The following is a 12,697-nucleotide window of genomic DNA, read 5'->3' on the forward strand; positions in this document are numbered from 1 at the left end:
AAACTGTACACACTGGTAGCCATCACCGCATGTTGTGGCAGAGAATTCCATATTTTAACTATGCACTGTGTGAAGTACTTTTTGTCTGTCCTCAATCTCTCATCATTTAGCTTCACAGATGACCGCAGGTTCTAATACTATATTATTACTATATGAATAATACTATATGAAAGTGTTTTCTCCACACTGTGCATAATTTTATAAATCTCTATCATATGTCCCCTTGCTCACCTTATTTCTAAATTAAATAGCCCAAACATACAGTAACCCTTTCTCATCAGGGAATTGCTTGAGACCCCTGGTAATTTTGGTTGCCCTTTTCTATTCTGCCAGGTTTTTGTATTTTATTAATCCAACAAAAATAGGGTTCTTGGGAGTCCGGATGTTATGGGATTGTACTTGACTAATGTGGGGGTCTCTTATCCTTTTGTTTCTGGTACTAATTTACCCAGTGTCATTGATAATTGGCTTTTCCAGTTTAAGAGAGAACTTGTTTGTGGTCAACTAGAATTTATGGGGTTTCCTTACTGGTAGGAACTGCTGACTTCTCAAAAGCCTTTGATTCAAAGCTGACAAATAGCATATTCCTATGCTTGTGTTCAGGGACTTACTCCCTAGTAAGTCTGTTTTTAGGATTACAACCTTAAATGATTTGTATTATCCTCCATTTAGATACTTGTAGGTTTTGAAGAAATATATGATAACACTTCAATAAATTAGCCTTTTAAAAAGTGTGGTTAAGGCTGGAGGGTGGGATGAGAACCTGGAGAGAAAACAAATTTACCATTATTTACTTTCATTTTTTAACCTGTTTGTGTAGGACAGAGGAATGGATTACCAGCAGAGTTCCAGGGACAACCTCCTTTCTGCAGAGGACTGTAAAGATCTCGAGAACTTGGAGTCTTTTACAGACATTCTGGATACTGAAATGTCTTTCTCCGGAAACTGGGAGCAGTGGGACACTTACTGTGAAGATTTGACGAAGTATACCAAATTAACCAGCTGTGATATTTGGGGAACAAAAGAAGTGGACTATTTGGGTCTTGATGATTTTTCAAGCCCATACCAGGACGAAGACGTGATAAGTAAAACTCCAACTCTGGCTCAACTTAACAGTGAGGACTCTCAGCCTGTCTCAGATCCACTGTGCTACCCAGAATTGCTGTTCAGTGTAAAACAAACCCAGTTAACTTCTCTGCCAACAAAGAAAATTGCAACCAGAGCAGCAGCTCCAGTTTGTTCATCTAAGACTGTTCAGGCTGAGGCACCTTTATCAGAATTTGCCCAAAAAGCAAGCAAGCCCAATTCAAGCACACAAATCATGGTGAAGACCAATGTGTACAATAACGAGAAGGTGAACGTTCATGTTGAATGTAAAGACTATGTTAAAAAGGCAAAAGTAAAGATAAATCCGGTACACCAGAGCAGGTCTGCCATGAACCAGGCGAACACTGACGCTGCAAAAGAAAACACTTGCTACTGCGGAGCTGTAGCAAAGAAGCAAGAGCGGAAAGGGAATGACTCCCTCCTTACTCACAGTGCTCCTGTGTTGCCTTTTAAAGAGACTCAGGCTCTGCTCCTCACTCCACCCCAGGAAACTCCAGGACTAATTGCTGAGGGGAGCAGCCTCTCTGCCAGCACCTCTGTTTCAGATCCTTCACAGAAAAAAGAAGAACATAACTATTCTCTCTTTGTCACTGATGGTTTGGGTGAGCAGGCAAGCAAAGCTGATCCTGATGAGGATGAAGATGACGAAGAAGAGGTGGAGGATGAGGATCACGATGAAGGCTTTGGAAGTGAGCATGAACTGTCTGAAAACGATGACGAGGAGGAGGAGGATTATGAGGATGACAAAGATGATGACATCAGTGATACTTTCTCTGAACCAGGTAATTGTTTGTTGTGGTCTGGAGCCAGGCTGCTGCAAGTAGAGGACCGAAGGGGGGCATTTTTATGTTGGCAAGGATGATGACCCACATAGCTCTTTTTGTAGAACAGTTTTAAATCACTTTGCAATCCTAACTCTGCAGGCAATACACATTACCATATAAAGAATTTGGTGGCCCCCTCCCTCCAGCTAAACAGACTAGCTTGTATCCCTGCCTGAGGTGACTGAAAGAAGAGGAGCCTAGAATGCAGCAGTGTTGTCTTGTCAGTCCTTTCCCCTAACTTTAGTGTCTTATCTAGAACTAACTAGGATGGTCTTGTTTGGTAAGCTGTTGAATAGAATGCATTATTAGACTCTTTAAAATTTCCATTCAGAGTTGCTTTTTGACCTGTACGGAAAGACAGTTTTGTCTTATGTAAGAATTTGGTAGATCCTAGCGATTATTGTCCATAATATACTTCATAGTCATTGTCATATGTAAAGAGGCAAGGGCACTTGAATAAAATTTTCCTAAGTAAATGGCAGGAAAAGCATTTTGTTAAAGGAAGGAGCAACTGAAACCTTGAAAGCGGATACAACACTGCCTGTTGCTGTAACTGGCTAAATGTTGCTGCTTCCGAAGTATTGAGATAAACTTATTTGTTAACATCTAAAATATGTGGCTCTCTTTCTGGTGCACAATAGGTATAAAGCAGGAGTTAGGCCTAGTGAGAATCATTCATGAGCTGTAGCCCTCTAGCAAACATACACATGTATACCTCAATTTAACTTCTATTTTGCATGAGCATAACAGATGCCAGGCACAAATGACTTTTTGTGGAATGGGCATGTTGCATCTCTTCTGTGAAGCCATTTATACATTTTAATATGAGACTAGAAAAGGTAAAATGCTGGCTGAGAAGGGATCGTTGAGAAGGAGGCAGAGGAGCTAGACAGGGCTCCCCGACCTTTTTGGGTCAATGGGCACATTTGGAATTTTGAAGGCGTGTCATGGGTGGCTGTCATGGGGAGGTTGCCCATTCATAAAATGGCTACCATAGTGAGCATGGCCAGTTACAAAATACTCATTTCCCAGAAGGCAAACTGGTAAGATTAAAGTAACTTTCTCAAGAACCTAAGTACAAGGCAAAGGTGGAGGTCTCAGTCCAAAGTACAAAACTACTTTTTTGAACCCAAATAAAGATAATGCTGGAGGGCAGCGCTTTGCTTTGCAGCATGCCAGCCTCCCAATTTTTTTTAAAAGTGTAACTTTTAAAAATCTTAAGACATAAAATAAAGATCAGGAGAGACAGGGGGCCTGATGGGCACCAAGAGAGATGTTCCCACAGGCTCTACATTGGAGACCCTAGAGCTAGGGAATTGCTGCTGGCTTCAGCCTCCACTTAGGAACAGAAAGGCTGAGAGGTTTGCCTAATAAAACCTCTGACAATTCTTCATCAGCAATCAACTTGAAGAAAGGTTTAGATAATGGGTTGTATCCAGTGTTGATCCTACTTAAAGTAGACCCATTGAAATGAAATAGACTTAAGTTAGGCTAACATTGGAAGAAACTGGCAAGCTCCAAAGTCCCATTTCACCCTTTATTTCTATCCCCACTCTTTACCCTTTGCTTTGAATGGAGTCTCTTTCCTCCATCCCTGCCCCTCTTTCTATGGGAAAACTGTTTAAACGAGAACTTTATGCACTTTTAGGATATGAAAATGATTCTGTAGAGGACTTGAAAGAAATGGCTGCAATATCTTGTCGAAAAAGAGGCAAACGGAGATACTTCTGGGAATATAGTGAGCAACTGACCCCATCACAGCAAGAGAGAATGTTGAGGCCTTCGGAATGGAATCGAGATACATTACCAAGTAACATGTATCAGAAGAATGGCTTACATCATGGTAAGAGCAGTAGGTGCTGTAGCTTTCATTCTTCCTGAAACTTGTACAAACTCTTAGCCTTAAATCGCTTAAGGAAGATCTTCCTCAAGCAATCTAACTTTATTTCCGGTTGGGTTGTACAGTTAAGAAGGTAACTTGGACTCCCTTTAAAGGGAAATTGAAGCACTGAGAAATTTAGTTTCTGAATATTTATTGGCAGTATTCTGAAGCCTCTTCAATGCAGCTCCTATTTATTTTGCAAGTTAGTCATGCATCTCACTTTTGATCTCTTTCCCAGTAACCATAGTAATTTGTTGAAGTAATGGGGATGGGTGGCAAGCTACTTCAGCTTGTGCCACCTGGAACACAGTTCATTCTACCTGTAGCAAAGGAAGTTTTTCCCCTGCTTTCTTGTGCCCTCTGCTGTATCTGATGAGTGTTTGTTCTCAGCTTTCCCTTTGTGAGTAAGGACTACTAAAGGTCTGCATTTCTAGGCATTACATTTGGTGGTGATGCAAACCAAAAGTTTAATCGTTGTAGTGGTTTTATTATGTTGGTGGTAGTTTTTTTAATTAAAAATAACTGAAGTACAGTTTTAAAATATATAAAGGCAACATGACCTAGAGTACATAGACATGTCAGTTACTTTCTCTGTCCACCTTGCATCCACCACATTCTATATTTTTCTCCTTTGTGCCCAATTTCACTGCTAGCATATCTTATCCTGATCTGCAGTATCTTTAAAATCCAAACAAGCCTCCCAGTTGTATTAGATTATGAACCAAGAGAGATTGTAAATTAGAGGGTATTTTTACAATTTGAATGTAACTTACAATATTCTAGCAAGTTAGCAGGTAACCTGCTATTATTTTTACTTAATAGGGAAATATGCTGTGAAGAAATCACGAAGGACTGATGTAGAAGATCTTACACCTAACCCTAAAAAGCTACTACAGATTGGGAATGAATTGAGGAAGCTCAATAAAGTGATCAGTGATTTGACCCCAGTCAGTGAACTTCCCTTAACAGCTAGACCAAGGTCAAGAAAAGAAAAAAACAAGCTAGCTTCCAGGTAACAAGGTTTTTAAAATAAATTGCTAGCTGATAAGATGATGCCCAGTCCATGTGAAGGGTTTTCCCTGCTTGACAAGCATTTTCAGGCTGGTGTATAAGAATGAAACCAAAGCATCTGGTTTATTTGTTATGCAAGTCATATCTTTGTACCTTGGAAGATGGCCTACTTAGAATGGTTCTCAGGATTGTGCCTGAGCGTATGGGTATTTTTTTCTCTCTCCCTCCCCACCCTCCATGGCAAACTTGAGGTATCTCTGATTATGATATGTACAGATTGCATAAATGGTTTTAATTGCATAGCTTTGTGATGGCAAGGTTGCCATATATACCTATAGGGGAGTATGATTGTTTTGTCAATGAAGAGAGAAACATGTATTGGAAGTGGGAATTATCATGCAGTACCTTAGCTACTAGATTTTAAGATCTAATATTTTGTAGCACTGGTGACTGCTAGTGCACTTGTTTGGTGTATACTCTGATACAACTAGATGAATATTCTCATTTTCATTTCTTTTTCCTGCCCTCCAACATCACAGGGCTTGTCGACTAAAAAAGAAAGCCCAGTATGAAGCCAACAAGGTGAAACTTTGGGGTCTCAACACTGAATATGGTAAGCCTTTAAAGAAGAAAAAGCCTTCACTACCAGTCTTGTTCCTTGAAATAACCACGTGTGCCTTGTATCAATTTATCAAGTCCCTGAAGTTTGGTAGCTTTCTGTAAGTGTGCTGTCTGGACCTCAGCCCATGAAGTTTCAAAGCCACTGGTCTAAATAGATAATTGGTGGGTTATTCTCTCTACAGAAAATGGTTTCAAGATTTTGGAACAATAACATTAAAGGCTAGATATGTAATGGTGTTCAAGACCTTTGTCAGGCCTACTGAGAGAGACAGGGCAGTTCCAGTCTCACTTACGGAACTCTCTTTGCAAGGAGGCTTGCCTGGTGCCTATACTAATGTTTTTTGGGGGGTTCCAAGCAAAGACATTCTTATTTTCCCAGGCTTTCAGCCTCTGTTGTATTTCTTTCCTTTCTATGATTGTTTTTAAGCTCTGCCTTTCATTGTGTCTTTGTTAATTATTGCAAACCACCCTTGAAAGGTTGAATTGATGGTTGGTATAGAAACATTTTTAAATAGGGGGGTGTGTTCTTTCCTCCTGAAAGGGTTGCATTCTGGAAGGCCTCACACTGTTCCTTGGTCTCTTCTGCAGATAACTTGTTGTTTGTGATCAACTCTATCAAACAAGAAATTGTGAATAGAGTGCAGAGTCCTAAAGATGACAGAGTTACCAATATGGGTCAGAAGCTTGATGTACTTATTAAAGATACTCTTGGTGAGTAAACATCAAATGCTTATAAGCAGCAAATAGCCAGAATTATCTTCATTTTAGCATTTCTAAATCCTGAAAGCAGTGCTTGCTCTGATACCATGATTATAGACCAGAAATGGGCAACTGAAATTGGGCAGTGGGCTGGATGATCTCCCCTCACAGCCCTCCATGAGCCCCCTTATGTTAGGGGGTAGAGCCATGTCCCCTGATGTCATTTTATCCTTAGCCGACATGCTAGGTGGATGCTCCACTTGGTCAGTTGGCTGGAAACTGGCTTTGCCTGCCCTGCACCTCCCTCTCATCGGGTGAGGATGTGAGGCAAGCAAAGGGCACACAGTCAGCATTTGCAGGAGATCTGATGAGCACCAGTCGAATGTGCAGCCCGGCTTTGCTCTTGCTTCTCATTCCCTGTGTGGGGAACTAGAAGCTGGAGCAAAGTGCACTCGGCCAGCACATGCAGGACTTCCTGTGAATGCCAGCTGAGTGCGCAGCCACCACTCCCCTAAGGGAAGCTACTTGTTATCTCTAATCTGTGGTTGGAGATAACACGGGGATTTCCCTTTGTGCCAGGTGCCCTCTCATTGGGTGAACAGTGCACAGGGGAATCCCCTTGTTTCTGGCCCCAGATCAGAGATAACGGGGGATTCCTCTCCCCACCTGCTTCCCAAGACCTCAGTAGCCTCCAGGCCAGGGGGCAGGGCTTGCAAAGTAGATGGGGCCCACCGAGAGTGCCCAACCCTTCCTAGGCTGGATTGGGAACTCTCATGGGCTGGCAGCACTGCATGCTTTAGACAAAAACCTTTTGCTCTTAATATACGCAGGAATCAGAGTGAGAAATGTGCTGCTGATCTAGTCCAGTTTTCCCCAATCTAGTGGCTTCTAGATATTTTGACTTCAACTTCCATCAGCCCGAGCCAGAATGGCCAATGGTCGGGAATGCTGGGAGTTGTAGTCGAAAACATTTGGAGGGCACCAGATGGGGGAAGGCTAATCTAGTCCAATCCCTGCTCTGAGGCAAGATGGTACCTAAATATTGCTGATTGGTTCCTGCCAAATTAAACTTTAAGGAAGAATATTGCATAACTTCAGCAGAGAGCTTGCTCCACTGCTGAATGGCTATTTTAGTGGGAGCTTCTTTTCTGTTCTTAAACCTACATTTTTCTGCCTTGTAGCTTAGATCCTTGATTTGTTCTGTCTTCAGTGCATAGTAGAAGCTATTGTTTTGTACCCTTTGACACTTCAGTAGTTTGGAGACTACATGGTCCCCCCCAAGCCCTATGTAATCTTTTCTCTTGGCAAGACATGCTCAAATAATTCAGGGTTTGTTTTCCTGTGTTTCTTCACCGCTCTAGTTCTCCCCTGAATCCTTTCTAGTTTTTTAACATCCTGTTTGACTCCACAGCCACTACCCCTAACATTGTACATAGTACCTAAAATGACTTGACTTCTTTCAAAATCTCAGGTATCTTGCTTTTGTTTATACAACCTGACATCAAGGCTGAAAAGGCCTTGAATGAATCAATGGTTACACTCAGTGGGTTGTATCCTACGTTACCTTTGCACTAGCAGAAAGTGATTACACTTGTGCAATCCACTCTGTGCCATATGCAGCCCTCTCTATGCTATATCCCATACTGTTCTTGAGGATCCCCCCAGGAGCCACTTTTGGGGGGCACATGGAGCTGTAGTGAGTAAGGGATAGTGGTGAAAATCAGGTCCCCTGCCTTAGATGAGTGGAAGCATTTTCAGCTAGCGCAAAGCCATCACTTGATATAACTCAGTTTATTTTTTTAAATCCTTCTGGACAGTGCTGCTGTCTACCCAAGTCCCTCTCATGTATATGCTTGCGTATTTACACTTATTTATTTATTTTATTACATTTTTATACCACTCAATAGTCGACGCTCTCTGGGCGGTTCACTTCTTTTTCACTATTGGCACAGCTTCCTAATTTTTGAGGTCACCTTCCATTTTTAACTGGTCCCCGAACACTTCCTCCCAATTTTGTCCTGTCCATGGATTTGGTAAGTGTATTGTCCATTCCCTCATCACAAACAGTTTGTGTAGATGTTGAGTGCCACCAGACCCAGAACTAATCACTGCAAGAATCTATTTGATACTACTAGGCACTGTGATAAATCTTGAATTAATGAGTGGAGGGCAAGGAACATGTATGTTCTTAGTACTATTCTAAAGATGTGTCTTCACCCATTCTTCCAGGGCCACCTGTATCTGGACAAACATCAGAATTTGTGAACCAGGTTTTAGAAAAAACAGCAGAAGGAGATCCTACAGGAGGTCTTGTAGGGCTGCGAATACCAACATCAAAAGTTTAGTAGACATCGCTTTATCCATTCACATTGGTCGGAGCTCTGCCTGTGTCATGTACTACATTGTAAAATTAATTCTGGTCTGCATGTGAGTTTAGCATTATATAAAACACAGTTTTAAGATCCATCTTTTTTTCCTTTTTATAACAATGTAGTAAGATAAATGAAAGCATGATATAAAATGCTTAAAGGCATTTTGGAGCATAAACCTTGTAGTTTTAAATCTGCTTCTGGCATAAATGTGGTGGCTACATATTCATTTTTAAATTAAGTTTATCTAGGACCAGATTATATAACTTATGTAAGAGCAAAACATGTTTTTGCAAGTAAACATCCAGCAAAATGCCAAACATTATGGCAGGTTTATGCTCAAGTAAAATAAAAATGTAAACTCAAGGGTTTTTTCAAGAATTATTGCTCTTTTGTTCTAAATTAAACAATAAGTTTTCTTTGCAACCATAACTTGTACATAGCACACTTGGCAAGAAAGCTAGTGTGCCATATAAAAAATATATAATTTTCTGAGCTTGATACGGTATTTAAATGTCTGTGCAAGTAAGAAAAAAATGTATACTCTTTGTGCCTTGTATTGGGGGAGGGAGGGTGGGGGACGTGTAACTATAAAATGGTAAAGACTGTATGATGAGAAACCCTTGCTGGGGAGAAGATGTATAGATGGTCTCATGGATTTTAATGTATTTGTTCCAGCTCTTACAATTTTTTGAATGTATATAGGAATATGTTGAAAATGTAGATATGCCACAGAGTCTATGTATTGTATAAAAGATGGCTCTAGAAAACTCATTTTCGGTACTTGACCGGAAGAAAACAAATACTTGCACATTAATGCGATTGTTTATTTTTGTACCAAAGACAAATGCAACTGATATGGCAAACTGCCAGTTTAAGTAAAGTTTTGCACAGCTTACATGATACTGTACTGAATGTATAAAAAGAAAAAAAATCTTAAAAGGTCAGGGTTAGGGATCTTACTGAACTGTGAATTTCTTTCTTTCTCTTTGGGTCCAATTATCTACAGAAGGAGCATTCATACATAACTATTATTTTGCTGTTCCTCTAGTTCGCTTCATAGTAGATAAGTTGGCCATCTAGAAGTCTGTAAATCCTTTTTTCTGCACTTACAGTAGAAGTTTTAATATATTTGGATTTTAGTAAGCTATTGGTAAAATAGATTTCAACTTTGGGAATTAAAAATTTAGCTTGTAGTATACTTCCACCAAACAACCAAAATGAAATTATTTTTATTGTAATGTGTATATATGTAAAGAAAAAAGAGCTACAAATATCTAATTCCTTAGTTGCCACTTTTCCAGTTGTTGTATTATTGTGCATGTGATGTTTCCAAGGATCAACACAGGCTAAAAAAAAAAGAATTTATAGATTTTATATTTTTGTACAGATATTTCAACTAGCTTCAAACTTCTATGTGACTTATTGTTAACTCGTAGTTTCTATGATTGGGGGAATACAAATGCGTGTGCAGTTTGGCTCACGAGAGTCTGCTTTTAGTCAGTGTTAAAGTACCAATGAAAAGCTTTATCTCTTGATGAGAGTTGTTTATGTGAAGACAGAATCATTATCTGGTTTCATGAATGCATTTCTTCCCCTTTGTTTGATATAGAGATGACTTCATAACACTGTTTACTAAGAATACCAAATAATTCAGATGTAGCTCCAAGCAAATGCAAAAAGCTTATGAATCCCGCCCCCGGCCCCAATTCTCTGTATACATCTTGTAGTGCAATTCCTTACATCTAAATGGAGGTTTGGAATCTGCTACATTGCTGTAGTGTGCAAGGCATGTGTTGTTTTTAAGATTTGAAAGATTGGGGAAGGCCAACATACCACTACAGAATTGTTCCATCCCAAAGCCTTCTCTCCCCTTGCTTATTGCCACCCACCTATTAAAAATTATCTAAAGTATTTGCAAGATGTCAGCAGCAATTTGCATGTCATGATGGAGCAAAGAGCTTTTAAAAACATAACTGGTATGTTTGCAAGCCTGAAATAATGCTGGCATATCAGAGATGTGTCTGACTGAACTGTGGTTGTAGAACTGTGTCTTCTGAGTATTTTATATACACCTATCCCAATGTATTGAAATAGTGTTGATTTTCATTGGTAAATGGTGTTTAAATACAGTTCATGCTAAGATTCTAACACTGAGTCAGCATGGAAAGATATATTCTACAACATGATACAGCTGTTTTGCAATCAGGGCTTGTATAGCAAGGTAAACTGACAGTAAGATACGATATCCCCTTTGTAGTAGCTCAGGCGTCTCTGAACTAATACTGCCTTTGCAGCTTTTATTGTGCATGTCTGAAAACCAGAATATGATTTTGATCTAGCATTAAAAAAAGAGACTTTGAATCTTTTTAGTGGATTCCATACCCTTGCATTTCAGTGTTTTCTATGTATTAAGTTATAGTCAAAAAGCTTTTAAATAGTTGAGCTTTTTAATGGTGACACTTTATTTTGTATTCTATTTATATATGTATGTATATCTTAGAAAAGCACTTTGTTTAAAAAAGAAAAAAAAGATATTGCATTTTATATGATTCCTGCCATTTGCTGCTAACTCTGGGCTGATCAGAATGCTGCAGCGATACTTGATCTAAATAAAACCTGGCAGTAAAATGTAGAGTAAAGTTAAGACCTTTGCTGGTTTAACCTTATTGTAAAGATGACATAGGCAAGCTGTGCAGCTTTACATTTTAACCAGGGGACTCTGTGGCATTTAAAACAGTCTAGAAATGGTTGTACTTTTAATGCCAGTAACAATCTGCTTCCTCTAGTGTCATTAAATATACGTTTAGTGTATAATTATCACAAAGATTAAAAAAAACCAAATGTTCATGTTTTGTTTGGGGAAATTGTGGCATGCATTTTTGGATGATTATCTTTGGAGGAGCTCTCTAAAGGTTCTCAGTGTTGATACATGGTATGTGGATCTTATTGAAGTCTTTGGTCACTTTCTGAGTGTAGGCATTGTGAATATTCTGATGTCATCCAAAAACAATTATACACTTTATTTTAAAAAAATAAGTTCTAAACTCTTTCATACACTGGATACTTTAGAGTTTGTTTCCATATTAAAGCATGCTCTTGCTAAAAAATTGTCAGTCTGAAATTGAGTGCCACACTTCTATTTTTGAATGGATATGATGAACTATTTGCTCTGTACCATGTATGGTTCTTGTCCTTTACCCATTTTCTCCATTGACAGATTATGACGTGGCTTTATATTGTGCCTTACTTGTATATTAGAACCAAGTTTATTTTTCATTCCCCAGGACTCCTTAAACCCTTGAACCCTTTTGGAAGCAAACTACAATAAAAGCATCATGAAGGAACTTCAAATAGATCTGACTTAAAGTTGTATTGATAGTTTGTACTGGCATAGGGTGACCAATTTTTCAGTGGTCTTGGAAGATAGGATTTTTAATAGTAATTCCACTACATCTCTTTACAAAAGCTTCTCTGCCTTTTCTTGAATTTATCAAGCACATCTTGATATTTAACTTTTGGGGGCTCATTAGTACTAGTCTTCTGGCTAGTTAAAAACTGGCTCTTTCCACTCTGCTGTGACATCAATGCAAACAGTGACACTGTTGTAGGAATTGGGCACAGATATACCAAGTCCACTAGTTTGGTCAGTAATTTATTTTTCAATGTAGACTGAAGTGTAGTGGGAAAGAGCAAAAAAGCTATTTCTATAACAGATTAAAGGTCTCTTGAATAATCTTAAAGCAACAGACATTTCTCAAATACCGTACTGTCAGTGTGGGTTTCACTTAAGTCTGTACCATTTTTCTGATGTTTGCCTTCATTAATAAATCTGCTTGTTTATTCACAAATGTCAATAACTGATGTATTGTTTCTCTTATGTAAGTCTTTTAAATATGGCTAGTTTTAAATGGTAATAGCCTCCTTACCTGTTTTTAATGGGTTTTCTTACCAGTTGCCTTCAGCAGAAATAGCATAGCCAGTCTGTTCCTTGACTTATTTAGCAGTCTTCCTGGAATTCTGTTGAGGCACAGTCAAAGTACATAATACAGTAGTTCAGGGCCTTCAGACCTGAATTTCACACGTTGAATCATGATTTCTTTTTTGAATATAAGGCATTAGCTGCAGAATCATCTAGTTTAGTCTGCTACCAGCTGGAAGCCTACATTTTGTATAGCTGAATC

General features: G+C 39.1%; 1 protein-coding gene across 1 annotated transcript in view; it reads left to right on the plus strand.

The window, feature by feature from the left end:
• The window catches only part of CREBRF (CREB3 regulatory factor), a 48,482-nt gene extending 37,138 nt beyond the window's left edge, over positions 1-11,344 (plus strand). Inside the window, exons 4-9 of the mRNA XM_084838698.1 lie at positions 821-1,889; positions 3,580-3,774; positions 4,636-4,825; positions 5,364-5,437; positions 6,034-6,156; positions 8,374-11,344. Coding sequence (XP_084694824.1) covers positions 821-1,889; positions 3,580-3,774; positions 4,636-4,825; positions 5,364-5,437; positions 6,034-6,156; positions 8,374-8,489 — 1,767 coding nt within the window. The 3' untranslated portion in view covers positions 8,490-11,344. The remainder of the gene's footprint in view (positions 1-820; positions 1,890-3,579; positions 3,775-4,635; positions 4,826-5,363; positions 5,438-6,033; positions 6,157-8,373) is intronic.
• Positions 11,345-12,697: the final 1,353 nt, after the last annotated feature.

This window comes from Heloderma suspectum, chromosome 2 (genome assembly GCF_057233095.1).
Source record: "Heloderma suspectum isolate Gila_16-S chromosome 2, 16-S_ref, whole genome shotgun sequence".
In the NCBI taxonomy this organism is placed as follows: Eukaryota; Metazoa; Chordata; class Lepidosauria; order Squamata; family Helodermatidae; genus Heloderma; species Heloderma suspectum.